Source organism: Semicossyphus pulcher, unplaced genomic scaffold (assembly GCF_022749685.1).
Source record: "Semicossyphus pulcher isolate SPU_LCO1_2020_fin unplaced genomic scaffold, fSemPul1.0.p SCAF_8, whole genome shotgun sequence".
Taxonomy (NCBI): domain Eukaryota; kingdom Metazoa; phylum Chordata; class Actinopteri; order Labriformes; family Labridae; genus Semicossyphus; species Semicossyphus pulcher.
In genome coordinates this window covers 572596-600119 of record NW_027211759.1, presented here as the reverse complement: position 1 = coordinate 600119, position 27524 = coordinate 572596, and the positions used below count along the sequence as shown (strand labels likewise).

Sequence of the window (27524 nt, the reverse complement as noted above, 5' to 3'; positions counted from 1 at the left end):
ATGTCTTTACCTTTGCAGTCCTGGTCCTGGGCATTCCCGTAGTATCCAGGTTTGCAGGTGTCACAGCGTGGGCCGGTGGTGTGATGGAGGCAGCGCAGACACTCTCCTGTCACACTGTCACAGGCGTCACGGTCGTCGGGGGCAATGTTGTTGTTGCAGAGACATTCCTCACACGTGGCCCCTGGCAACAACAGGTCGCCATAGAAACCAGGGCTGCATCTGTCGCAGTGTGCACCTGAGAGAGTTTGAAACATTTGTTCACTCTATTACCCTCTAGTGTCCTCACCAGTGAGTGACACTCCTGTGTCTAAGCTATGACAGGAACTGAGCATGTGCAGACAGGTATAAAGGGGAGACACTGAGGTCTTACCAGTGTGCCCCTCCCTGCAGATGCAGAATGGACTGAGGGACTGTGGGTCCTGCTGACAGGAAGTGGCGAAGAATCGTCCACTGCTCTGAATGTCTGGACACAGGCATGGCTGACAGGGGTTACCATAGTAACCCTCCTCACACCTGCATTAGACACACAGGTGTAAACATCGTCACACAGGTGCGTCAGACATAGGGGAGTCATGAGAACATCATCATCATCTGCAGCCTGAACTGAAACATTTCAGGACATTTTAGACAGAAACGGTTAAAAACCAGGAGTCTTCATCACATGTCAGTGATGACATCATCATCCGTCAGTGACCGTAGGTTTGAACATGAAAGTTACAGGTACACAACAGATGATTATATACACACATACATACAACCTGTCACAGTGCAGCCTCTGTTATATATTCATATGTGTTATATAGTTATACTGTATATGAATATAAAATACACATACAGTACAGTATTGTATATGGATATATATAGATATTTATATATAACCTGTCACATTATGGACCGGTGATTAATCTTTACACGAGTATGATACACCGATCAGCCATAACATTATGACCACCTGCCTAATATTGTGTAGCTCCCCTTTTGGCGCCAAAGCAGCCCTGACCCGTCGAGGCATGGACTCCACCAGACCTCTGAAGGTGTGCTGAGGTATCTGGCACCAAGACGTGAGCAGCAGATCCTTTAAGTCCTGTGAGTTGTGAGGTGGGGCCTCCATGGATCGGACTTGTTTGTCCAGCACATCCCACAGATGCTCGGTTGGATTGAGATCTGGGGAATCTGGAGGCCAAGTCAACACCTTGAACTCGTCGTTTCTCAAACCATTCCTGAACCATGTCTGCAGTGTGGCAGGGTGCGTCATCCTGCTGAGAGAGGCCACTGCCATTAGGGAATACTGTGTCCATGAAGGGGTGGACTTGGTCTGCAGCAATGTTTAGGTAGGTGGTACGTGTCAAAGTAACGGCAGGACCCAAGGTTTCCCGGCAGAACATCGCCCAAAGCATCACACTGCCTCCGCCAGCTCGCCTTCTTCCCATAGTGCATCCTGGGGCCATGTCTTCCCCACACGTACCTGACTATTCACATGATGTAAAAGAAAACGTGGTTCATCAGATCTTCTTCTCCTACACCTTCTAACATCGTCCGTGGTCCAGTTCTGATGTGCACGTGCCCATTGAAGGTGCTTCGGTCTGTCAGTGCTGACCAGTCTGAGGCCTGCAGCTCCATACACAACAACCTGTGATGCTCTGTGTGTTCTGACACCTTTCTATCAGAACCAGCATTGACTTTTTCAGCAGTTTGAGCTACAGCAGCTCTTCTGTTGGATCGGACCACACAGGCCAGCCTTCGCTCCCCACGCACATCAGTTAGCTTATCCTAATGAGGGTCACGGAGGGCCTGGAGCCTATCCCAGCCGTCATTGGGCGAGAGGCGGGGGTACACCCTGGACTGGTCGCCAGTCAATCACAGGGCTGACACATAGAGACAGACAACCTTTCGCACTCACACCCACACATATGGGCAATTTTAGAGTCACTAATTAACCGTACATGCATGTCTTTGGACTGTGGGAGGAAGCCTGAGACCCCGGAGGGAACCCACACATAAACGGGCAGAACATGCAAACTCCGCACAGAAAGGCCTCCCTTGCCCAACCGGGGTTTGAACCAGTGACCTTCTAGCTGTGAGCTAACAGCGCTTACCACTGCATCACCGTTCAGCCCATGCTACGTTTCAAAGAACATAAATATAATAGCCTGAATGGAGGCTCCTGTTCCCCAAAATAAATACGACAACACCAAATAAAGAGATCAAAGCAAAGCCCCCAACATTTTATGTCTTTGTTCAATCAACATCGGTGAAATGAGGCCTTGTTGTAATAGACATCGTAATCGTGTAAACACTGCAGGCCTGTCGGATCACACTCCTTGCGCATCGTAATGTGGGAGAACATCGAGGTAAGGGGGCACTCGATGTGATTGGCTGCACCGTACAAGAGCTGCAGTTTTTGTGATGCTCTGACCCATTTGGGTCAGCCATCACAACTTTCCACTTGTCAAAGTCTTTCACATCCTTACACTTACCCATTTTTCCTGCTTCCAATACATCAACTTCGAGGACAAAATGTTCACTTGCTCTCAAACAGATCCCACCCACTGACAGGAGCCATTGTAACAAGATAATGTGTTTCAATCCAGTCAATTCAGTCAGTGGTCATAAAAACATGGCATACATGTATATATATATACAGTACTGTGCAAAAGTTTTAGGTATGTTTGAAAAAATACAGTAAACTAAGAATACTTACAAAATATAAATAATAATTGTTTATTTTTATCAATTTACAAAATGATCAGTGAGCGAACAAAAGAAAAATCTAAATCAAATCAATATTTGGTGTTACTACCCTTTGCTTTCAAACCAGCATCAATTCTTACAGGTACATTTGCACAAAGATTTTGTAGGATTATAGTCAGGTGTATGATCAACCAATTATACCAAACAGGTGCTAATGATCATCAATTTAACATGTAGGTTGAAACACAGTCATTAAGTGAAACAGAAACAGCTGTGTAGGAGGCTTAAAACTGGCTGAGGAACAGCCAAACTCTGCTACCAAGGTGAGGCTGTGGAAGACGGTTTCATGTCACAGGTCAGACACCATGGCAAGACTGAGCACAGCAACAAGACACAAGGTAGTTATACTGCATCAGCAAGGTCTCTCCCAGGCAAAGATTTCAAAGCACACTGGGGTTTCAAGATGTGCTGTTCAAGCTCTTTGGAAGAAGCACAAAGAAACGGGCGACGTTGAAGATCGTAGACGCAGTGGTCGGCTGAGGAAACTTAGTGCAGCAGATGAAAAACACATCGAGCTTATTTCCCTTCCAAATGGGAAGATGTCCAGCAGAGCCATCAGCTCAGAACTGGCAGAAACCAGTGGGACCCAGGTACACCCATCTACTGTCCGGAGAAGGCTTCATGGAAGAGTTGCAGCCAAAAAGCCTCCGACATCGAAACAAGGCCAAGCAACTCAACGATGCACGGAAACATAGGAACTAGGCTGCAGAGAAATGGCAGCAGGTGCTCTGGACTGATGAGTCACAATGTGAAATATTTGGCTGCAGCAGAAGGCAGTTTGTTTGCCGAAGGGCTGGAGAGCGCTACGATAATGAGTGTCTGCAGAACACAGTGAAGCATGCTGGAGGTTCCTTCAAGTTTGGGGCTGCATTTCTACAAATGGAGTTGAAGATTTGGTCAGGATTAATGGTGTCCTCAATGCTGAGAAATACAGGCAGATACTTATCCATCATGAAATACCATCAGGGAGGCGTATGATTGGCCCCACATGTATTCTGCAGCAGGACAACAACCCCAAACATACAGCCAATGTCATTAAGAACTATCTTCAGCGTGAAGAAGAACAAGAAGTCCTGGAGCTGATGGTATGGCCCCCACAGAGCCCTGATCTCAACATCATGGAGTCTGTCTGGGATTACATGAAGAGACAGAAGGATCTGAGGAAGCCTACATCCACAGAAGATCTGTGGTTAGTTCTCCAACATGTTTGGAACAACCTACCAGCCGAGTTCCTTCAGAAACTGTGTGCAAGTGTACCGAGAAGAACTGATGCTGTTTAGAAGGCAAAGGGTGGTCACACCAGATATTGATCTGATTTAGATTTCTCTTCTGTTCATTTATACAGTATATACTGTTTAAGTGGATATATTGTATATATAACATATAGTTGTAAATTCATGTCCATAGATATTATTAACCTGTCACATTGTGGTCCAGCAGCATGCTCCCTGCAGTTCACACACTCTCCGGTCTCCTCTTCACACTCATCTGACCGGTTGTTACATTCGCAGACCCGACAGAAGGGGAAACCCCAGAATCCAGTCTGACAGCGATCACAGCGCCGACCTGCGACCTCTGACCGACATGCACATTGACCTCTGACCTGATCGCACATCTCCGACATCGAGCCACGAGGGTCACACTCACAAGCTGAAAATTAAAAAAGGGGAAAACAATCTGAGAATAGAATAATAACAAATTCCACCTTCACAATAGAATGATCTATGTTTCATGTAGGGTTTTTAATCTTTTGTTGTGTTTCTTACGTTTGCAGCCATCAGGTCCGAAGCCAAATGTCAGTAGTGAACAGGTGTCACAGCAACGGCCAATCACATTGGGTTTACATTCACAGAACCCTCCCAGTTTACTGCAGGATGATCCGAGAGAACCGATCGCGTTACACCTACAAGCTGACATGAGGAAACAACAAATGAATCCTGGAGAACCAGAAACAAGCTTTGTTAAGTGACTCAAATGTGTTATGTGGAAAAATTACAAAAAGATTGTATAAAAATGGGGTGTTTCGTGCACCACTCACTTTTCGTGTCACTTTCACTTTTGTTGATTGAACTCGAATGAACAGCTCCTTTGTGGATTAAACCTGAACTACTTCAAAATTACTTGTTAGTGGATTAATCTCAAATTACTTACGAACGGCTCCTTGGTGGATTCGAGCCGACATACTCCTGATGAGTCCCTCACAGAGTTCTGGTACCAACTCTTGCGAGCCGAGCTCAGCAGCCAATCCAATGCAGCGAAAGCGCCGGAAAGAGTCAAGGTCGCTCTGTGAGCAGAAGTCCTGCACAGATTCGATGCTGGGAATCAAACCCATCTAAAGAAAAAGAAAAAGAATTAATAATTAATGTGTGTTGAAATAATTAAAGAATTTGATCTTTGCCAGATTCTTCGTTTTAACGACTTCTGCTGTTTTGTTCCCGTGTTTTTTTACTTTAGAAACGTCCTCTGTCTTTCTGACTTCAACATACAGAGAAACAGACAATAAAACATCTGCTGTGATTTGTTACTAATGCTAGGCTCTGATTGGACAGATCTGTTTTGGGGAAGGGTCCATTGTCCTGTCAATCATTTAGAATGAGTTAGGACCTCACCGAGTCGATCAGGATATGTGACGACAAGCCGTCAAGTCTCGACTGTTTGTCAAATACGACGTCCACAAAATACCGTCCGCCTGCATTCAGGCACACCGAGGAGTCCAGAACACTGCCTCTGTAAATAAGGCAAGTAAACCAGTATACAAACAAGCAAAACACCATAGTAAACAAACAGATCAACATGTTAACAAACAGGTCAAACACCACAGTCAGCAAGTTAACAGATCAACAAGTAAACAAACATACAAGTTAAACACCACTGTACACAAGTAAACAAGTAAACAAAAAATTCGAACACCACCGTAAACAAGTAAACAGATCAAACGGTTATACATGGTTAACCGTGGTTCTCTGAGTGAAGAGACTATCTCCCCACCCAGTTACATATTACATATTTATAGGGACTGACCCATGGGGGTCAGGTGACGTGGATAAGTATTTAAGACACACCACCTGTGAGGTGGCTGATCACAGTATAAAAGCACCTGTGCGCCTATCCCTACTGGTCATAATTTTGATGGAACAAATCCCAGAGCGGCCTCGAGCTGGAGAGATAGTCTCTTCACTCAGGGAACCACGGTTAACCATGTATAACCGTCCACTCTCTATTGTATCGAGACTATCTCTCCACCTTGTTACATATTCCATATGTACGGGGACTCTTTAAGACACACCGTGAGGGAATAGAGCGGCCTTTGAACAAGACGTCACTGCCACGAGGAGTGCTCTGACAAAAGAATCCATACAGGTGTGCATTCAAAAGAATCACCAATGTGAATGTAACAGATGTACACTATATACGCACCCCTAAGCTAAATACATCCAGACTCAGAGTACTGTTACCCCCAAGATCCGGCACCAGACGCTACCTGGGCCTGCCAGCCTTATGAGATGCCAAGACTCAACAACGGGTGGAAATGCCCCACAGACCAGCCCACGCCAGGCTGACTGTCAGGGGAAAATAAACGTTACAGTTAGGCCTTTCCAAGCAACTGCTCGCCAAAGGACGTACTTGACCTGGTAGAACCAGGCAAATGTCGAAGGGACGGACCAAGCAAATGTCACTCAGAGATGCACCGCACCACAATGTCCAGGATATAGCCATGTCCTGGGTAGAGTGGGCCTCCCAAAGGGTGAAAAAAAAAAAATGTTGCCTCTGCACCCACACAGGCTTGCTGGATAGCACCCACAATCCAATGTGAAGGACAAGCTTTTGATAGTGGCCGACCCAGCAGCTCCAGCTTGAAACAGACAAACAACTGGTCCACGTTCCTATGCGTCTGTGTCCGGTGTGCATACACTCTAAATGCCTGCGCTCCTCGTCCTCCATCCGTGTGGAGAGAAGAGATCTCAGTTCAACCACTCGACATGGCTCTTCTTGACAGTCAGAAAGAACCTTGGGGAGGAACGTGGAATTTGGCTGCAGGACCATCCCTGCCCCCTCCAGCAGGAACATGCACAGGTCACCATGCACTGAAGGAGCCTGAAGCTTCTTCACTCTCTTGGGAGAAGCCAGTGCCAGCAAAAGGGTGGACCCGAATGACAGCCACTTCTGGTCCACTGACTCCAGGGGCTCAAACGGGGCTTTTTCTTTTTTTTTTTTTTTTTTTTTTTCTTAAAGATTATTTTTTTGGCTTTTTGCCTTTATTCATAGGACAGTCGAAGAGAGACAGGAAATGTGGGGAGCAGAGAGTGGGGGATGACATGCACCAAATGGATCGGCAGACTAGGAGTCGAACCTGCGATCAGTGCGACGAGGACTGTAGCCTCTATACATGGGGCGCCTGCTCTACCAACCGAGCCAAACCAGCGCCCCAAACGGGGCCTTTTCCAGTTTTTTTCCAGCTAGCTCCAAGTCCAGGGTAGGAGAGGTGGCCTACGACGACCACCAACCCGTCTCCTTGCCCCCTTAAGGAATGGGGAAACAAGGTTGGACACATCCTCAGGCAACTGGTATCCCCCTACTCAAGCAGCCTTGACCAGAGCCACCATTCCTCTGAGCGTGGAAGGTGACTTTCCCTCATCCAAGAGCCCTTGCAGAAACTGCAGAATCTCCGGGGCTGAGCCCGTGAGAGGGTCTGCTTGATGTTACCTGTACCATACCAGGCTTTCCATCTGCTGTATATAGCGTGCCCTCATTGATGGTTATGTCCCATAACTCGGCCCTCTCAGGGGCCTGGCCCAGAGTCCTTGGGGAAAGGGATGAACCAGGGTTCCCTGCACCTGTGACACCAAGTCCAAACGCAATGGGAGTCCAAATTAAGTCTCGTCCAACAGTGGCGGGATGTCTAAAAGGCCAAAATGGGTCAATGCGGACTGGTCGTCTGCCGCTTGGCTGTAACAGTGCTCATGACCACCAGAGGTTGCAGCCTCTAGCCTCCTGGGTCTGGACCTTCCCTGGACAGCTGATCTGCCACCATATTGTCCAGCCCTGGGCACCAGCTGCGACTGCGGGCGTACCCCTGTCCCCAACCTCAAAGGGCGGTAGATCAAAACCTGGGCACGTCCACAGCCGGCGCACCAACCTGCAGAGACAAGGGGAACCCAAGCCGTCTTGCCTGTTGATGTCAGCTGCTATGGCAACACTGTCTGCTATTCTCAGCACGTGTTGGCCCTGAAGGTGTGGGACAGAACAGTGGAGGGCAAGATCTTGGACTGCCCTTAGCTCCCGAATGTTTATGTGCTGTGCAGCGTATCGCCATGCCAGCAACTGCTCACACTGTTGTTTCTGAGAACCGCTCCCAACCTGACGATGAAGCATCTGTCACCACCAGATGGCAATGCATCAATGGGCCCAGTATACTCTCCCTGCCAGTACTTGTCCTGCTTTCCAACCAGCGGAGGGCTAACCATAACCATCTGGTGATGAGCACAGTGGACTACACTTGGGGACTCTTGGGGCTCATCCCTACGCCCAGTAGGCACCCTTTGCACTGGGCACATGAGTACAATGGCCAATGGAACCACCTGGACTGCCGGTGCCATGAGCCCCAGGAGGCAAAGCAGCCTCAATGTGCCCCTAGCCTGACATGTGAGAGGTAAGCCGCGGGGGACAGCTGCCTCTCCTGTGTCATTGTCATCAACACAGTCTGGGAATCCAATATTAGGCCCGGGAACTGCGTGCTTTATGAAGGCTCTAGCCTGTTCAGTCAGAGAGATTGACAATCCTGATTCCCCTCTGTCTCAGAGGTGACAGAACTACCTCCATACACCTGGCTTTCTCTTCTTCCTTTTAAGAGAATGGGGAATGACAAGCGGCAAGGGGCTAAGGGTGAGAGTTGTCCAGCGATTTAACTGCTGAGCTAAACACACTCACAAACCTGAGTAACCACCAGTGCCCTTCCAAGATAGGACTCTGGAAGTAAGCATTCCAGCAGGTCTATTGTGACAAACCAATCCCCTCTACGGATGGATTGTCTCACCCTCAGGACTGTCAGCATTCTGCGTGGCAGATACCAGTAATAGAACCCAGCCTGACTGTCTCAAACTGGAGGCAGGCTGGGTCTGGAATGGCATCAGGAGCGAGGCGGGGCTTGAGCCCCCTTGCTCTGATTGCCCTGAATGGTAGCCCTCAGGTCACCAGAGCCCCAGCCTGACTCTTGGGTCTGTGCAGTGGCTATGGATGACTGTCCAGCTACCTGTGATGCCTGCCAGTGCATCGGAAACCTCTTGGGCACAGCGGCATGCTTCCTGGGCCTGGGCAACATAGTATTGTCTCTGGGACCAAACACCGAGGGCCAACTGGCAACCTCCCTGACTCTGGTTGCAACCCAGACTGGAATAACCATAGCTGGCGACTAGTCACCCAAAGAGACGCTATGCCTTCCCCTGTCTGCTCTTTTATCAGCTGTGCCATGACAGATGAAACGAGCTATAGTTCAGAAACAAGGTCTGCACTGAGCCTGACATCCAGCTCACGTGCCACACAACCGCTTATACAAAGCCAAAATGGGCTCTGTCTTCGCCAGCCCCTTTTATCTGTCTTTTATTGCACAGCAGACAACCACAACACACGTCTCCCATATTTCTTGATTGTAAAAATGAATTACCCTCTGGGACTAATAAAGTATTCTGAATCTGAATCTCGCAGAGTAGCCATTCTTGCGAGAGTGTATACGCGAAAGTAACTGCCAGCTTTACAGCCTCGCAAGCATGCTCCACTATTGTGTGTGGTGTGGGCTGAACCTATGGCGCGTGAACCCCTCATCAGAGTAATACAGCAGGTAACGTTACATATGAAATGATTGGCAAAACCAAACTGAATGCCAGCCCTTTTATTTTTTCCTTTACTGCACAGCAGCGGTGAACGGCTGTCTCCCCCTCTCGGGTTCAGATAGCCTCTGTACCTATGGCGTGTTAACTCCTCATTGGAGTGATACGCCAGGTAGAGTCACGTATGAAGCGACCGGAAAAACAAACTGAATGGCAACTGCATGGCAACAGTTGGCGGACCTCTGTTTCCAACGCTGAGGTAAGGCTGGGGTACCCTATACATTCACGCAGGAAATTGTTACTACACCAGGTTATGGGTTGTTGCCACTGTTGTACTTTTATTATATTCAGACACTTTGTAGATAAGGTAGTCAGGCCTTTTGTTTTCGTTTTCTTTCCTCACAGATATAGTTGAGCTAGGCCCTATTCTGTTGTACTTTGTTTATTTCGTTTACCACAAGTTGACACAGTTCCTCCTTCCCCCACATTTTCAAACCTACGTTTGTTGTTTACCTTCATTTAAATATTGTGAATAAACCTTTTTTCTTTGACTGCCTCATGTCCGCCCTGAGTTCTTTCTTTGTTGGTTGTCAGCGTTATTGTTTCTGCTAAAAGGGAAATGTAACAAAGCCATAAACCACAGCAAACACAAAAAAAGCCTTTTTAAATGTAATAAATAATTACATCTATCAAACAGATAAAATAATTTTAAATAAATCAATGACACACAACTGAAACATTTTTGCCTTTTTTATGTTGTTAAATCAGCTCCTGTAAACCTCATGATTCAGGTTTAATAGCTGTTATCACTCTGAGGTCATGTGACCTCTCTGCTGGCAATCACTCTACGGTGACATGACCTCTCTGCAGATAAACTCTGCAGTCACGTGACCTCTCTGCAGGTAAACTCTGTTGTTCATGACGGCCTCTCACCTGGAGTTTCCGGGAAGAATCAGATTTTTACTTCCTGTCGGGTCACTGCTGCAGCCACTGTCGCCCGGTGACAGTTTAGTAATGCTCACTGAAGCCAGCCAATCAGATGGAGCCTGCAGAGGAAGATCAGCTAACAGTAGAATACAGGAAGACCTTTCCACATTAAAGCAGCCAGAAAATACAAGTCTACAAAGTCGATTTTCTACATACATCAACATTTTCTAACCCTAACCAGAGTGAGATCCTTTACAGTTCTCTTTACCTCTGGCTCGTAGCGAATCACAAGCTTGTAATCCATGGATGATGGGAGATTGTCCACTGTAAATCTAAGCCCCGCCCCCTCTAGCACCCTGACCAATCCCAGACCGGTCCAGGTGACGGCGTGATCAGCTGACCTCTGACGGGGAATGATCTGAAGGGCTTGACCTGGGTCCAGAGGGATGCTGCCCTGCTGTATGATAGAGGGAGAAATCAGTGATACTCAGGAGTAATCCGATTGGCTCACATGTCAGACTGAGCCCTCCTATTGGTCAAAATGAAACCAACGTTCCAGGAAGTGAATCAGACATCCCACCTGTCTCCTCCGGCGGGAAAGTCGACGAGTCCTCCGAACCACAACGACTCGTCCGTTACTGATCTTAAAGTCGTAGCCCTGCTCCCTGTAGTACTGCTCGCAGGCCGGTAACACTTGAGGGTTCAACTGAAAACACACAAATACAACAAGTTAAACACACACAAACACAACAACTTAAACACACACAAACACAACAACTTAAACACAGGCAAATACAACAAGTTAAACACACACAAAAACACAACAACTTAAACACACACAAATACTACAACTTAAACACACACAAACACTACAGGTTAAACACACACAAATACTACAACTTAAACACACACAAACACTACAGGTTAAACACACACAAATACTACAGGTTAAACACACACAAACACAACAACTTAAACACACACAAAAACACAACAACTTAAACACACACAAACACTACAGGTTAAACACACACAAATACAACAACTTAAACACACAAAAACACAACAACTTAAACACACACAAACACAACAACTTAAACACACACAAATACAACAACTTAAACACACAAAAACACAACAACTTAAACACACACAAACACAACAACTTAAACACACACAAACACTACAGGTTAAACACACACAAACACAACAACTTAAACACACACAAATACAACAACTTAAACACACAAAAACACAACAACTTAAACACACACAAACACAACAACTTAAACACACACAAACACAACAACTTAAACACACACAAACACAACAACTTAAACACACACAAACACTACAACTTAAACACACACAAACACTACAAGTTAAACACACACAAACACTACAACTTAAACACACACAAACACTACAACTTAAACACACACAAACACTACAAGTTAAACACACACAAAAACACAACAACTTAAACACACACAAACACAACAACTTAAACACACACAAACACTACAAGTTAAACACACACAAACACTACAACTTAAACACACACAAACACTACAACTTAAACACACACAAACACTACAAGTTAAACACACACAAAAACACAACAACTTAAACACACACAAACACAACAACTTAAACACACACAAAAACACAACAACTTAAACACACACAAACACAACAACTTAAACACACACAAACACAACAACTTAAACACACACAAATACAACAAGTTAAACACACACAAAAACACAACAACTTAAACACACACAAACACAACAACTTAAACACACACAAACACAACAACTTAAACACACACAAACACTACAAGTTAAACACACACAAACACAACAACTTAAACACACACAAATACAACAAGTTAAACACACACAAACACTACAGGTTAAACACACACAAATACTACAACTTAAACACACACAAACACTACAGGTTAAACACACACAAATACTACAACTTAAACACACACAAACACTACAGGTTAAACACACACAAATACAACAACTTAAACACACACAAAAACACAACAACTTAAACACACACAAACACTACAGGTTAAACACACACAAATACAACAACTTAAACACACAAAAACACAACAACTTAAACACACACAAACACAACAACTTAAACACACACAAACACTACAAGTTAAACACACACAAACACTACAAGTTAAACACACACAAACACAACAACTTAAACACACACAAACACTACAAGTTAAACACACACAAACACTACAAGTTAAACACACACAAATACTACAACTTAAACACACACAAACACTACAACTTAAACACACACAAAAACACAACAACTTAAACACACACAAATACAACAACTTAAACACACACAAACACTACAAGTTAAACACACACAAATACAACAACTTAAACACACACAAACACAACAACTTAAACACACACAAACACTACAAGTTAAACACACACAAACACTACAAGTTAAACACACACAAACACAACAACTTAAACACACACAAACACTACAAGTTAAACACACACAAATACTACAAGTTAAACACACACAAATACTACAACTTAAACACACACAAACACAACAACTTAAACACACACAAAAACACAACAACTTAAACACACACAAACACAACAACTTAAACACACACAAACACTACAAGTTAAACACACACAAATACAACAACTTAAACACACACAAACACAACAAGTTAAACACACACAAACACTACAGGTTAAACACACACAAACACTACAACTTAAACACACACAAACACTACAACTTAAACACACACAAACACTACAACTTAAACACACACAAACACTACAAGTTAAACACACACAAATACAACAAGTTAAACACACACAAAAACACAACAACTTAAACACACACAAACACTACAACTTAAACACACACAAACACTACAACTTAAACACACACAAACACTACAGGTTAAACACACACAAACACTACAACTTAAACACACACAAACACTACAACTTAAACACACAAAAACACTACAACTTAAACACACACAAACACTACAACTTAAACACACACAAACACAACAAGTTAAACACACACAAACACTACAGGTTAAACACACAAAAACACTACAACTTAAACACACACAAACACTACAACTTAAACACACACAAACACTACAACTTAAACACACACAAACACTACAAGTTAAACACACACAAATACAACAAGTTAAACACACACAAAAACACAACAACTTAAACACACACAAACACTACAACTTAAACACACACAAACACTACAAGTTAAACACACACAAATACAACAAGTTAAACACACACAAAAACACAACAACTTAAACACACACAAACACTACAGGTTAAACACACAAAAACACAACAACTTAAACACACACAAATACAACAACTTAAACACACACAAACACTACAAGTTAAACACACACAAATACAACAACTTAAACACACACAAACACAACAACTTAAACACACACAAACACTACAAGTTAAACACACACAAACACTACAAGTTAAACACACACAAACACAACAACTTAAACACACACAAACACTACAAGTTAAACACACACAAATACTACAAGTTAAACACACACAAATACTACAACTTAAACACACACAAACACAACAACTTAAACACACACAAAAACACAACAACTTAAACACACACAAACACAACAACTTAAACACACACAAACACTACAAGTTAAACACACACAAATACAACAACTTAAACACACACAAACACAACAAGTTAAACACACACAAACACTACAGGTTAAACACACACAAACACTACAACTTAAACACACACAAACACTACAACTTAAACACACACAAACACTACAACTTAAACACACACAAACACTACAAGTTAAACACACACAAATACAACAAGTTAAACACACACAAAAACACAACAACTTAAACACACACAAACACTACAACTTAAACACACACAAACACTACAACTTAAACACACACAAACACTACAGGTTAAACACACACAAACACTACAACTTAAACACACACAAACACTACAACTTAAACACACAAAAACACTACAACTTAAACACACACAAACACTACAACTTAAACACACACAAACACAACAAGTTAAACACACACAAACACTACAGGTTAAACACACAAAAACACTACAACTTAAACACACACAAACACTACAACTTAAACACACACAAACACTACAACTTAAACACACACAAACACTACAAGTTAAACACACACAAATACAACAAGTTAAACACACACAAAAACACAACAACTTAAACACACACAAACACTACAACTTAAACACACACAAACACTACAAGTTAAACACACACAAATACAACAAGTTAAACACACACAAAAACACAACAACTTAAACACACACAAACACTACAACTTAAACACACACAAACACAACAACTTAAACACACACAAACACTACAGGTTAAACACACACAAATACAACAAGTTAAACACACACAAAAACACAACAACTTAAACACACACAAATACAACAAGTTAAACACACACAAACACACAACAACTTAAACACACACAAATACAACAAGTTAAACACACACAAAAACACAACAACTTAAACACACACAAATACAACAAGTTAAACACACACAAAAACACAACAACTTAAACACACACAAACACTACAAGTTAAACACACACAAATACAACAAGTTAAACACACACAAAAACACAACAACTTAAACACACACAAATACAACAAGTTAAACACACACAAAAACACAACAACTTAAACACACACAAAAACACAACAACTTAAACACACACAAATACAACAAGTTAAACACACACAAAAACACAACAACTTAAACACACACAAACACAACAACTTAAACACACACAAATACAACAAGTTAAACACACACAAAAACACAACAACTTAAACACACACAAAAACACAACAACTTAAACACACACAAATACAACAAGTTAAACACACACAAACACTACAACTTAAACACACACAAACACAACAACTTAAACACACACAAACACAACAACTTAAACACACACAAACACAACAACTTAAACACACACAAACACTACAAGTTAAACACACACAAACACTACAACTTAAACACACACAAACACAACAACTTAAACACACACAAACACTACAACTTAAACACACACAAACACAACAACTTAAACACACACAAACACTACAAGTTAAACACACACAAACACAACAACTTAAACACACACAAATACTACAACTTAAACACACACAAACACAACAACTTAAACACACACAAACAACTTAAACACACACAAACACTACAAGTTAAACACACACAAATACAACAAGTTAAACACACACAAACACTACAACTTAAACACACACAAATACAACAACTTAAACACACACAAACACAACAAGTTAAACACACACAAACACTACAGGTTAAACACACACAAACACAACAACTTAAACACACACAAACACTACAGGTTAAACACACACAAACACAACAACTTAAACACACACAAACACAACAACTTAAACACACACAAACACAACAAGTTAAACACACACAAACACTACAGGTTAAACACACACAAACACAACAACTTAAACACACACAAACACAACAAGTTAAACACACACAAACACTACAGGTTAAACACACACAAACACAACAACTTAAACACACACAAACACTACAGGTTAAACACACACAAATACAACAACTTAAACACACACAAACACAACAAGTTAAACACACACAAACACTACAGGTTAAACACACACAAACACAACAACTTAAACACACACAAACACTACAGGTTAAACACACACAAACACTACAACTTAAACACACACAAACACTACAGGTTAAACACACACAAACACAACAACTTAAACACACACAAACACAACAGGTTAAACACACACAAACACTACAACTTAAACACACACAAACACTACAGGTTAAACACACACAAACACAACAACTTAAACACACACAAACACTACAGGTTAAACACACACAAACACAACAACTTAAACACACACAAACACAACAGGTTAAACACACACAAACACTACAACTTAAACACACACAAACACTACAGGTTAAACACACACAAATACAACAACTTAAACACACACAAACACTACAGGTTAAACACACACAAACACAACAACTTAAACACACACAAACACTACAGGTTAAACACACACAAACACAACAACTTAAACACACACAAACACAACAGGTTAAACACACACAAACACTACAACTTAAACACACACAAACACTACAGGTTAAACACACACAAACACAACAACTTAAACACACACAAACACTACAACTTAAACACACACAAACACTACAACTTAAACACACACAAACACTACAACTTAAACACACACAAACACAACAACTTAAACACACACAAACACTACAGGTTAAACACACACAAACACTACAACTTAAACACACACAAATACAACAACTTAAACACACACAAACACAACAACTTAAACAAACACAAACACAACAACTTAAACACACACAAACACTACAGGTTAAACACACACAAACACTACAACTTAAACACACACAAACACTACAGGTTAAACACACACAAACACAACAACTTAAACACACACAAACACAACAACTTAAACACACACAAACACTACAGGTTAAACACACACAAACACTACAACTTAAACACACACAAACACTACAGGTTAAACACACACAAACACTACAGGTTAAACACACACAAACACAACAACTTAAACACACACAAACACTACAGGTTAAACACACACAAACACTACAACTTAAACACACACAAATACAACAACTTAAACACACACAAACACTACAGGTTAAACACACACAAACACAACAACTTAAACACACACAAACACTACAACTTAAACACACACAAACACTACAGGTTAAACACACACAAACACTACAACTTAAACACACACAAATACAACAACTTAAACACACACAAACACTACAACTTAAACAAACACAAACACTACAACTTAAACACACACAAACACTACAACTTAAACACACACAAACACTACAGGTTAAACACACACAAACACAACAACTTAAACACACACAAACACAACAACTTAAACACACACAAACACTACAGCTTAAACACACACAAACACTACAACTTAAACACACACAAACACTACAGGTTAAACACACACAAACACTACAGGTTAAACACACACAAACACAACAACTTAAACACACACAAACACTACAAGTTAAACACACACAAACACTACAACTTAAACACACACAAATACAACAACTTAAACACACACAAACACTACAGGTTAAACACACACAAACACAACAACTTAAACACACACAAACACTACAACTTAAACACACACAAACACTACAGGTTAAACACACACAAACACTACAACTTAAACACACACAAACACTACAACTTAAACACACACAAACACAACAACTTAAACACACACAAACACTACAGCTTAAACACACACAAACACTACAACTTAAACACACACAAACACTACAGGTTAAACACACACAAACACTACAGGTTAAACACACACAAACACAACAACTTAAACACACACAAACACTACAGGTTAAACACACACAAACACTACAACTTAAACACACACAAATACAACAACTTAAACACACACAAACACTACAGGTTAAACACACACAAACACAACAACTTAAACACACACAAACACTACAACTTAAACACACACAAACACTACAGGTTAAACACACACAAACACTACAACTTAAACACACACAAACACAACAACTTAAACACACACAAACACTACAACTTAAACACACACAAACACTACAGGTTAAACACACACAAACACAACAACTTAAACACACACAAACACAACAACTTAAACACACACAAACACTACAGGTTAAACACACACAAACACTACAACTTAAACACACACAAACACTACAGGTTAAACACACACAAACACTACAACTTAAACACACACAAACACAACAACTTAAACACACACAAACACTACAACTTAAACAAACACAAATACTACAGGTTAAACACACACACAAACACTACAACTTAAACACACACAAACACTACAACTTAAACACACACAAACACAACAACTTAAACACACACAAACACTACAACTTAAACACACACAAACACAACAACTTAAACACACACAAACACTACAACTTAAACACACACAAACACTACAGGTTAAACACACACAAACACAACAACTTAAACACACACAAACACAACAACTTAAACACACACAAACACTACAGGTTAAACACACACAAACACTACAACTTAAACACACACAAACACTACAACTTAAACACACACAAACACTACAACTTAAACAAACACAAATACTACAGGTTAAACACACACACAAACACTACAACTTAAACACACACAAACACTACAAGTATTTTTATTGTCATTATTACACACCAGAGAAGAAGAAGAAGATGGAGGAGGAGTAGCAGAAGGAGAAGAAGGGTCCCCTCCAAGCAGTGGAGCAGCGAGCTCCGCCTCATACAGGAAGTAGTCCAGTGGAGGCAGGAAGTACCCAGGGGCAGGGTTAGAGCAGCGCCGACCCACCATGTTGGGCAAACAATGACACTGTCCGTCCTCTGGAGAACACCTGCGCAGGTAGAAAGTGCTTCACTTCACTGTTTTACTGTTTAACATTAGAAATAATGTTCCACACGCTGTTTATCCACTAATTATTTTCAGTGGTTACAATCTATTATCAGCATGCTTTTAAGTGATTTTAAAATGATTACTACCACAACTGGGCATTTTAACTGGTTATTCACTGGTTATTTATTGTTTTTAACTGGCTAGTAATGGATTTTTCATTATTGGTTAATGGTTATTCACTTGTGATTCTTTTTACCTTATATATGCTTCCTCTGGGTAATATCATGAGGAAACACTCCATTAATTTTCATTGTTATGCAGATGATACTCAATTATACTTATCTATGAAGCCAGATGAAACCAATCAGCTATCTAAACAGAAGCATGCCTTAAGGACATAAAGATCTGGATGACTAGAAACTTTCTGCTACTTAATTCAGACAAAACTGAAGTTATTGTGCTCGGCCCAGAACACCTTAGAGACTCTTTCTCTAATGATATAGCTGCCCTAGATGGCATCAGCCTGGCATCCAGCACTACTGTTAGGAATCTGGGAGTTCTGTTTGATCAGGATATGTCCTTCATCTCCCACATAAAACAAATATCAAGGACAGCCTTCTTTCATCTTCGCAACAAACATCAGACACATCCGGTCTCAACACGATGCAGAAAAACTCGTCCATGCATTCGTTACTTCCAGGTTGGATTATTGTAACTCGTTACTATCAGGCTGCCCTAATAAGTCACTAAAAACTCTGCAGCTGGTACAAAATGCTGCAGCACGTGTGCTGACAAGAACTAGGAAGAGAGGTCACATCTCTCCTGTATTAGCCTCTCTGCACTGGCTTCCTGTAAAATCTAGAATAGAATTTAAAATCCTTCTTCTTACTTACAAAGCTCTTAATGGTCAGGCACCAACATATCTGAAAGAGCTCATAGTGCCATATTACCCCTCTAGAACATTGCGCTCCCAGGATGCAGGCCTGCTTGTGGTACCTAAAGTCTCTAAGAGTAGTGTTGGAGGTAGAGCCTTCAATTATCAGGCCCCCCTCCTCTGGAACAATCTACCAGTCAAGGTCCGGGAGGCAGACACCCTCTCTTCTTTTAAGAGTTCAAACTTTCCTCTTTGATAAAGCTTATAGTTAGGCCTGGCTCAGGCTGGGACCAGCCCAGAGTTATGCTGCTATAGGTTTAGACTGCTGGGGGGATCTGACACACCAAGCTTCTCTCTCTCTCTCTCTCTCTCTCTCCCTCTCTCCCTCTCTCTCTCTCTCTCTCTCTCTCTCTCTCTCTGTCATATTAATGCAGCTCATTAACTCTGTATTTTCTGGTCCCATTAACATTACTAACCACATATCTTCCCGGGAGTTCTTGTGCTCCCTTGTCTTGAAGGTTCCTGAGGATCGTTGCTGCAGACCAGCTGCTGCTGTGGACCTGCTCGACTGCAACAACTACTAACATCAGTCTTCCCCATAGTATCATTATTGTTGCTGCTAATGCTAATAGTAGACCTGTTGACTTCAACTGTTACAATTACGATTACCTCAGCCTTTATCATTACTCTGCTTCTCTCGCTAATTTATTTATTTATTTATTTATTTAGCCAATCTTCACCCTAGTCTACCACTATTATTGGCATTGTAACCATAAGTATGTGTCTGTTGTTGTTCATGTAACAAGGACATATGTTGTTGTGGTAACAAGAACATATGTTGTTGTTGCTCTCTTTGCCTGTCTCTATCCTGCATCTCCTTCTATCCCATTTTCGGCCCATCCAGTCTCTTCAGATGGCTGTTCAACATGAGTCTGGTTCTGCTCGAGGTTTCTGCCTGTTAAAAGGAAGTTTTTCTGCCAATGTGCCGAATTGCTAAGTGCTACTCAGTGCGTGAGCGTATTCCGTCAGGTGAGCGTATTGCGTCATTGCGTCATTTCCTGTTTTCTCGCTGCTGCTGTGTTGTTCTGTGCTGTTTGTAGCTGCTGCTAGAGCTCGAGCTAAATCAATTAATCTGCTGTAATTATCATCACTGTGGTTATTCAGCTGCTGTGTACTTTAACAGACACTAGTTTTCATCAAGCACTCTCGTTGTTGCATTAGCGTCATATCTGCTAAACCCTTAACTTTATACTTGCTTAGCCGTTAGCTTAGCAGCTAGCTTAATCAATTGAAATGTCTTCTCCTTCTCCCTCCTGCTCTCCTGATCTGCCCTGTTCGGTGTGTCACATGTTTAGCTCTACCTCGACCTCCTTTACGGATAAGGGTACTTGTATGAAATGTAGTATTTTTGGAGCTATGGAGGCGAGGATCACGGAATTAGAGACGCGGCTCCGCACCTAGGAAAACCAAGCATCGCTAGCTGCTGTAATCAGCAGCAAGCCCCAAGGGCCAGTAGCCGGTGCGGGCCGACCTAGCGTAGCTTCTCCCCCGGCAACTCCCGAGCAGCCGGGATGCAGTGGCTGGGTTACTCTCAGAGGGAAGCATAGCCGCAAGACGAAGCACACGGTTCACCACCAACCACTTCAAGTTTCGAACAAGTTTTCCCCACTCAGCGACACACCCGCTGAGAAACCAACTCTGGTTATTGGCAGCTCCATAGTCAGAAACGTGAAGTTAGCGAAGCCAGCGGCCATTGTGAAATGTATTCCTGGGGCCAGAGCGGGCGACATCGAGTCCAATTTAAAACTGCTGACAAAGGATAATCGTAAATTTGATAAGATTGTAATTCATGTCGGCGTTAATGACTCCCGGTTACGTCAATCGGAAGTCACTAAAACGAATGTTGAGTCGGTGTGTGCATTTGCAAAGACGATGTCGGACTCCGTAGTTTTCTCTGGACCCCTGCCCAATCTGACGAGTGATGACATGTATAGCCGCATGTCATCATTCAACCGCTGGCTGTCGAGGTGGTGCCCAGCAAACGATGTGGGCTTCATAGATAACTGGCAGACATTCTGGGGAAAGCCTGGTCTGATCGGAAGAGACGGCATTCATCCCACTTTGGATGGTGCAGCTCTTTTGTCTCGTAATATGGCTAAGTTTGTTAGTCGTAAAACCTGACAAACCAGAGTTGAGACCAGGAGGCAGAGCTGTAGTCCTACACACTCCTCTGAGCTTCCCTGTGAGCAGTTTCCCAGCCACAATGTTCATGTTATAGAGACTGTGTCTGCCCCCCAACCCAGGCCTTTTATTACAGTTAATTCAAACTCAAATAAAAAAGGAGTAAATCAAAAAATTTAATAAAAATTAAAACAACAACCAAAGTTATGCCAAAAAATATGAGAATTAAATGTGGTGTGTTAAATATCAGATCCCTGTCATCTAAAGCTCTATTAGTGAACGATCTGATATCAGATGATCATATTGATTTACTCTCTTTAACTGAGACTTGGCTGTGTCAGGAAGAATATGTCAGCTTCAATGAATCCACTCCTCCCAGTCATCTTAATACTCATATTCCTCGAGACACTGGTCGAGGTGGTGGAGTGGCAGTTGAGTTGGGGATTGATGTCGGGCCTCTCTTTAAATAACTTAACAAAGAGTCGGTCTAGACCTGCTCTTTCTGTAAAGTGTCTCGAGATAACCCTGGTTATGATTTGGCGCTATACAAATAAAATTTGATTGATTGATTGATTGATTGATTGGTTATTGACTGATTGATTGAGGAATGGTTATAAACTGTTAGCTGATATGAACTCATTTTAACTGGTTATGAATTGTTTATTCTTTATTGTTTTTACTGTTTTGATTAAATCTTTTAATTTATTTTTCACAATATTTGTTAAAGGCTTATATGATATGTAGTGACTATCCAACCCAATGTTCCAACCTTCAGCTAGTCACCTGCGTAGGTGTATGAAAACAGGTCTTGACTCGTATCCAAATGATCAATGTCCAGATTGATATTGCATTTAGGTGATGTTCCCGTTTATTGCAATGACAGAACAGATGATTGGTGATTACCAGTTGATGATGAATGTTTATTGATCCGATGATGCTGTGATCCTGTGGTTATGTCTGTGTGTTACGGTAAGAACCGTATGTTCCCTCCACCTACACCCACTAACTTCCATTCACCTGTGACCTATAAACACATGACCTAGTCATGTGACCAATCACCCAACTCAAATACACACCCTATTGGTCAAAGTAAACCATTATAAGAATATATTCATCAAACTGTTTACAACTTAAGACAACCGTAACATACACGCTCAGAATGGCTCCTACACTATATATGAGCTCTTGCTTCCTGCTTTTCTACAGTGCAGACGCTTTGCTGCTTGCTCTCCGCATTGCTTACACATCTTTTGCAGATATCCTTCCTTTTTTCGAATAAATGTAATGGAAAGAGGATCCTGGACATTTACAAATCACTTGGACTGTAATTTTTGATAGAAATAGCATTTCCTAAGGGGTTTCCTTTTTTTGTAAAAGGAGGATGCAGACAATCAGTGACACCAACGAGCCTCAGGAACACAAATACAGCAAAGACAACAAGGATTTTAAATTATTCACCACGGTCCCAGCTGTCCAACTCCTGCAATAAGCATGACGAATTCATCATGCCAAAAATGTCGGAAATACAGGAGATTGTCTTACCCCAGGCAAAGATTTCTACTCTTGATGCTAACAAAGGATTTCATGAGACACTCCCCATAGCAACCAGTGTTAAGTTAGCTAAGTCTGGGGCTAACCAGAGCACTAAACATACCACTAATCATAGGACCACTGATATCTTTAACCGGGATGATTGTGTCCCAAAATTTGTGGGACCTAAACAGAGTGACATGACATACACTTGTGCAAAAACAAAACAGCAGAGAATGAGAAGGATGAACACAAATACAGAATTGAGAAGCAGGGAATAAAACACAACCAAACTCACAAAAGAAATGTGAATTTCCCCACCTAACATGCGGGGAATAAGACGGCTAACCTACAACGTCGTCCACTGTCTGAGGCACCAAACAAACCTACCTACCTACCATAATTATGCAGATGATTCACTCACCTAGCAGGTAGCCGAGTGGTTTGCATGGTATGTTTCATTGTTGAACTGTTTCTTGTGCTAATTAAATTGTTTATTTATGATGTGTTGTTCACACGGACTGCTTGTGAACATGTTTAAGGGTAATGCAAAGCAGGCAGTTTGATTCAGTTAAAGATACACATCTCCAGCCTAAATGTTTGCTCCCTTGGTAAGTGGAGCGAGGTATGTGATGCTTCCATGCTTTAATCGAACATTTTGTTAGCATTAATGTGTTTAAAGTAACGGAAAGTGCAATGTGTATGAATTTTGACTGTAAAGCTTACTGTAGCTTTGTTTCTCTTTTAGTTAATAAATTAATTAGATGCACCAGTCGAACTCTTCATGATTATTGATGCCAAGAGCTGCTACAGACTGGATGCAGCAAAATTGTCTACAACTTAACAGCGATAAGACAAAATAATTGTCTATGGGCCACAGAAAGAAATACAGAGTGTCAGCTCTCAGCTTCAGTCCCTCTCTCTTATGGCTAAGAGTCAAGCAAGAAACCTGGGTGTTATCCTGGACTCAGCTTTAAAATGTTCACAGCCACATCAAATCAATAACTTCTTCTGCTTTTCACCATTTAAAAAACATTGCTAGAGGAAGAGGAATGATGTCAAAGCGAGACCTCGAAAAGCTTCTACATGCCTTTACTTCCAGCAGATTAGACTACTGCAACGTTCACAGGGCTTTCAAAACAAGCTGTGCAGCAACTTCAACGTATTCAAAATGCCGCTGCGAGAGTCCTGACCAAAACAAAAAACCTAAAAACAAACATTCCTCTTTCATGCTGCCTACTTTACTCTCTCATGGATGAAGAACTGATTCCAAGGTTACAGAAAACACGGGGTCATTGATAGACGTGTCATAGCTACTTAACAAAGAGGACTAAATAACCGATTCCAAGGTTGTTTGATAAGAATAAGTTAACATACTAGGGATAAGACCTTTTAAGCATATACTGTTGTAGTGTTTTGACCAGACCTGAACTTGTATTTTCCTATATTTTTCTTGTTTTTATGTTTTTTAGTGCTGCGTTTCTAACTGTGTAAAGAACTTTGAATTGCTCTATGTATAAATGCCTTGCCTAATATTCTATGATGTTTGTCTTTACCTGACAGACAGTGTGGTATTGTAAAGACCTTTGAGACAACTCAGGGCTGTTAAAATAGAAACTGACCTGACCGTCATTAGTTCCTCTTTATAACTGATGTAATTAACTTTTACACATTCAGACTGTACATATTTAAAATCAGAAATAAACCTACATGTTGCTGTGAGCTCCTCCGATGTCACAGTCGCAGGGTGAACACCTGAACACAGTGTTTCCTAAACCCCAGAAACCTGTCTGAGCACAAAGAACAGATAGAAACACAAATAAATATGACTAGGTTTGTTAAAAAGGTGTGAAACAAAACAGGTCTGGAACATAACAAGATGGCTGTTTCCAGGAAGCCTGGTCAGGTGACCTCTGTCAGCCAGGTAGACACAGGTGTGCAGGATATCAATGACTGGGAGAACAGAGTAGGGGGAGAAATGTTTGGGAAAAGGTTGTTGCTGGAGCTCCAATCTCGGAAACCATCGCCTATAGTCTGCTGACGATATAGCCTCTGGGAGTGTGTGTTGTGATCGACTTTAATTAACGGCTCTTCAGTTTGCTGAAATAACAACATCATGATGCACATTAGTAACAAGTCAACATGAAGCTTTGTCAGGTCTGTCCTCAAGAGGAGAAGAACACTACTTTAACATGAGACGTTTGATGAACGGAGGTCGGATCCATCATTTCTGATGCAATCAGGGAAGTCGGGAAATCTAAACGCTCAACGGCTTTCACAACACAGCAACAAGTGAATTTGTCTCAAGTTGAATTTTTGACCTAGAACATATTGTTAGCTGTTAGCATGCATATGTCTGTTTATAGAAATTAATAAGAAGCTAAATCATCATCAGATGAAGCTGATGGAGCCGGGATGTCATTATGCCGCATTACGTTCCACCTGCTTTTGCTCTCCACATGGACTGTTTTTCCTGCATTCGCCGCAGCCTGCGTAATATGTGATTGGTCAATATTATTCGGACTACAAGCGTATTACAAACTGAAACCAAATGCATTTTCCAGGACTCTAGCATTTTTGAGTTTTGGACTAGACTGCAACGTTAGTCCACGAAACGAAATAATAGCGTCCTCTGCAATTATTTCTATCATAATTATCTGTTTTTTTTCAGTGAATAAATTGGTTTTGGTTTTATCTTGACTTCATAACAAAGTCAAGATAAAGTCAAAGTCACGATCATGATAAAGTCAACATCATAACAAAGATATGAGAGGATTATAACAAGGTCAAGTTCATAACAGTAAAGCTTTTTTGAAACTGTATTGGTGCAACATTGTTTAAATAAAGTTTTTGGTTTCGAACTGAATATTTACTAACGCTATTAGAAGTTTTCTGCAGTAGCCACCAGAGGTCACTAAAAGCCTTTTTTTGTTTTATAGACAGCTTCTTTCAGGTGTAACCTACCAGACATCGATCACACAGTGGTCCACTCGCAAAGCGGTCACATTCACAACTTCCTGTTAGCTGATCACATGACCTGACACTTCCCAAAACATGACACCTGCACACTGAAAAACAAACACATTAGACATGAGCAAAGCATCAGCTTCATGTTTTATATGTTGTGATGAAAACAGAAAACTTCTCTTCTTCTGCTGTTTTTAAAGTAAAATGTGTCACCCTGACAGCCCGCCGAATCGTCCGCTCTCAGATTGAAGAAACCTTGTTTGCAGCGATCGCAGCGTTGACCCTCCACGTTTTCTTTACACACACATCGACCACTCCGATTGTCGCACAGACCGCCACCCTGAGAGCCAGCCGGGTCACAGTCACATGCTGAAACAGAAAGTTATTTCTATAACTACAGATCTCAAAAGAATGATATCCTTCTTGATGCTCAAGACCAGATTCACACCCGTAACCAGAGTTAAATTCATAACTGATGATCAGCCTTGACCTCAACTCTGACCTTTGACCTCTGCCTGAATAAGAAGAATCAAACGTAACAAAGATTCTGAACTGTCTCTTTTGAAACACCCTGTGCACTACCTGTCAGCACCAGTGTTCGGTCCCACTTGAAGCTGTGTGTTGGCTCTTCCTGACTCCGCCCCCTCCTGTCTCGATCGTTGCTTGTGTTGTATTAACTCTCAGATGTACGTCGCT

The 27524-nt window shown here is 41.7% G+C and overlaps 1 protein-coding gene across 1 annotated transcript in view; it reads right to left on the bottom strand.

The window, feature by feature from the left end:
* Positions 1-27524, bottom strand: part of lamb4 (laminin, beta 4) — a 69289-nt gene that overhangs the window by 26821 nt on the left and 14944 nt on the right. Inside the window, exons 10-22 of the mRNA XM_069685807.1 lie at positions 27042-27197; positions 26826-26929; positions 25572-25651; positions 19085-19277; positions 11083-11208; positions 10771-10959; positions 10509-10621; positions 5361-5478; positions 4903-5083; positions 4518-4661; positions 4170-4401; positions 371-513; positions 11-235 (exon numbers count right to left, since the gene is read on the bottom strand). Coding sequence (XP_069541908.1) covers positions 11-235; positions 371-513; positions 4170-4401; positions 4518-4661; positions 4903-5083; positions 5361-5478; positions 10509-10621; positions 10771-10959; positions 11083-11208; positions 19085-19277; positions 25572-25651; positions 26826-26929; positions 27042-27197 — 2004 coding nt within the window. The remainder of the gene's footprint in view (positions 1-10; positions 236-370; positions 514-4169; positions 4402-4517; positions 4662-4902; positions 5084-5360; positions 5479-10508; positions 10622-10770; positions 10960-11082; positions 11209-19084; positions 19278-25571; positions 25652-26825; positions 26930-27041; positions 27198-27524) is intronic.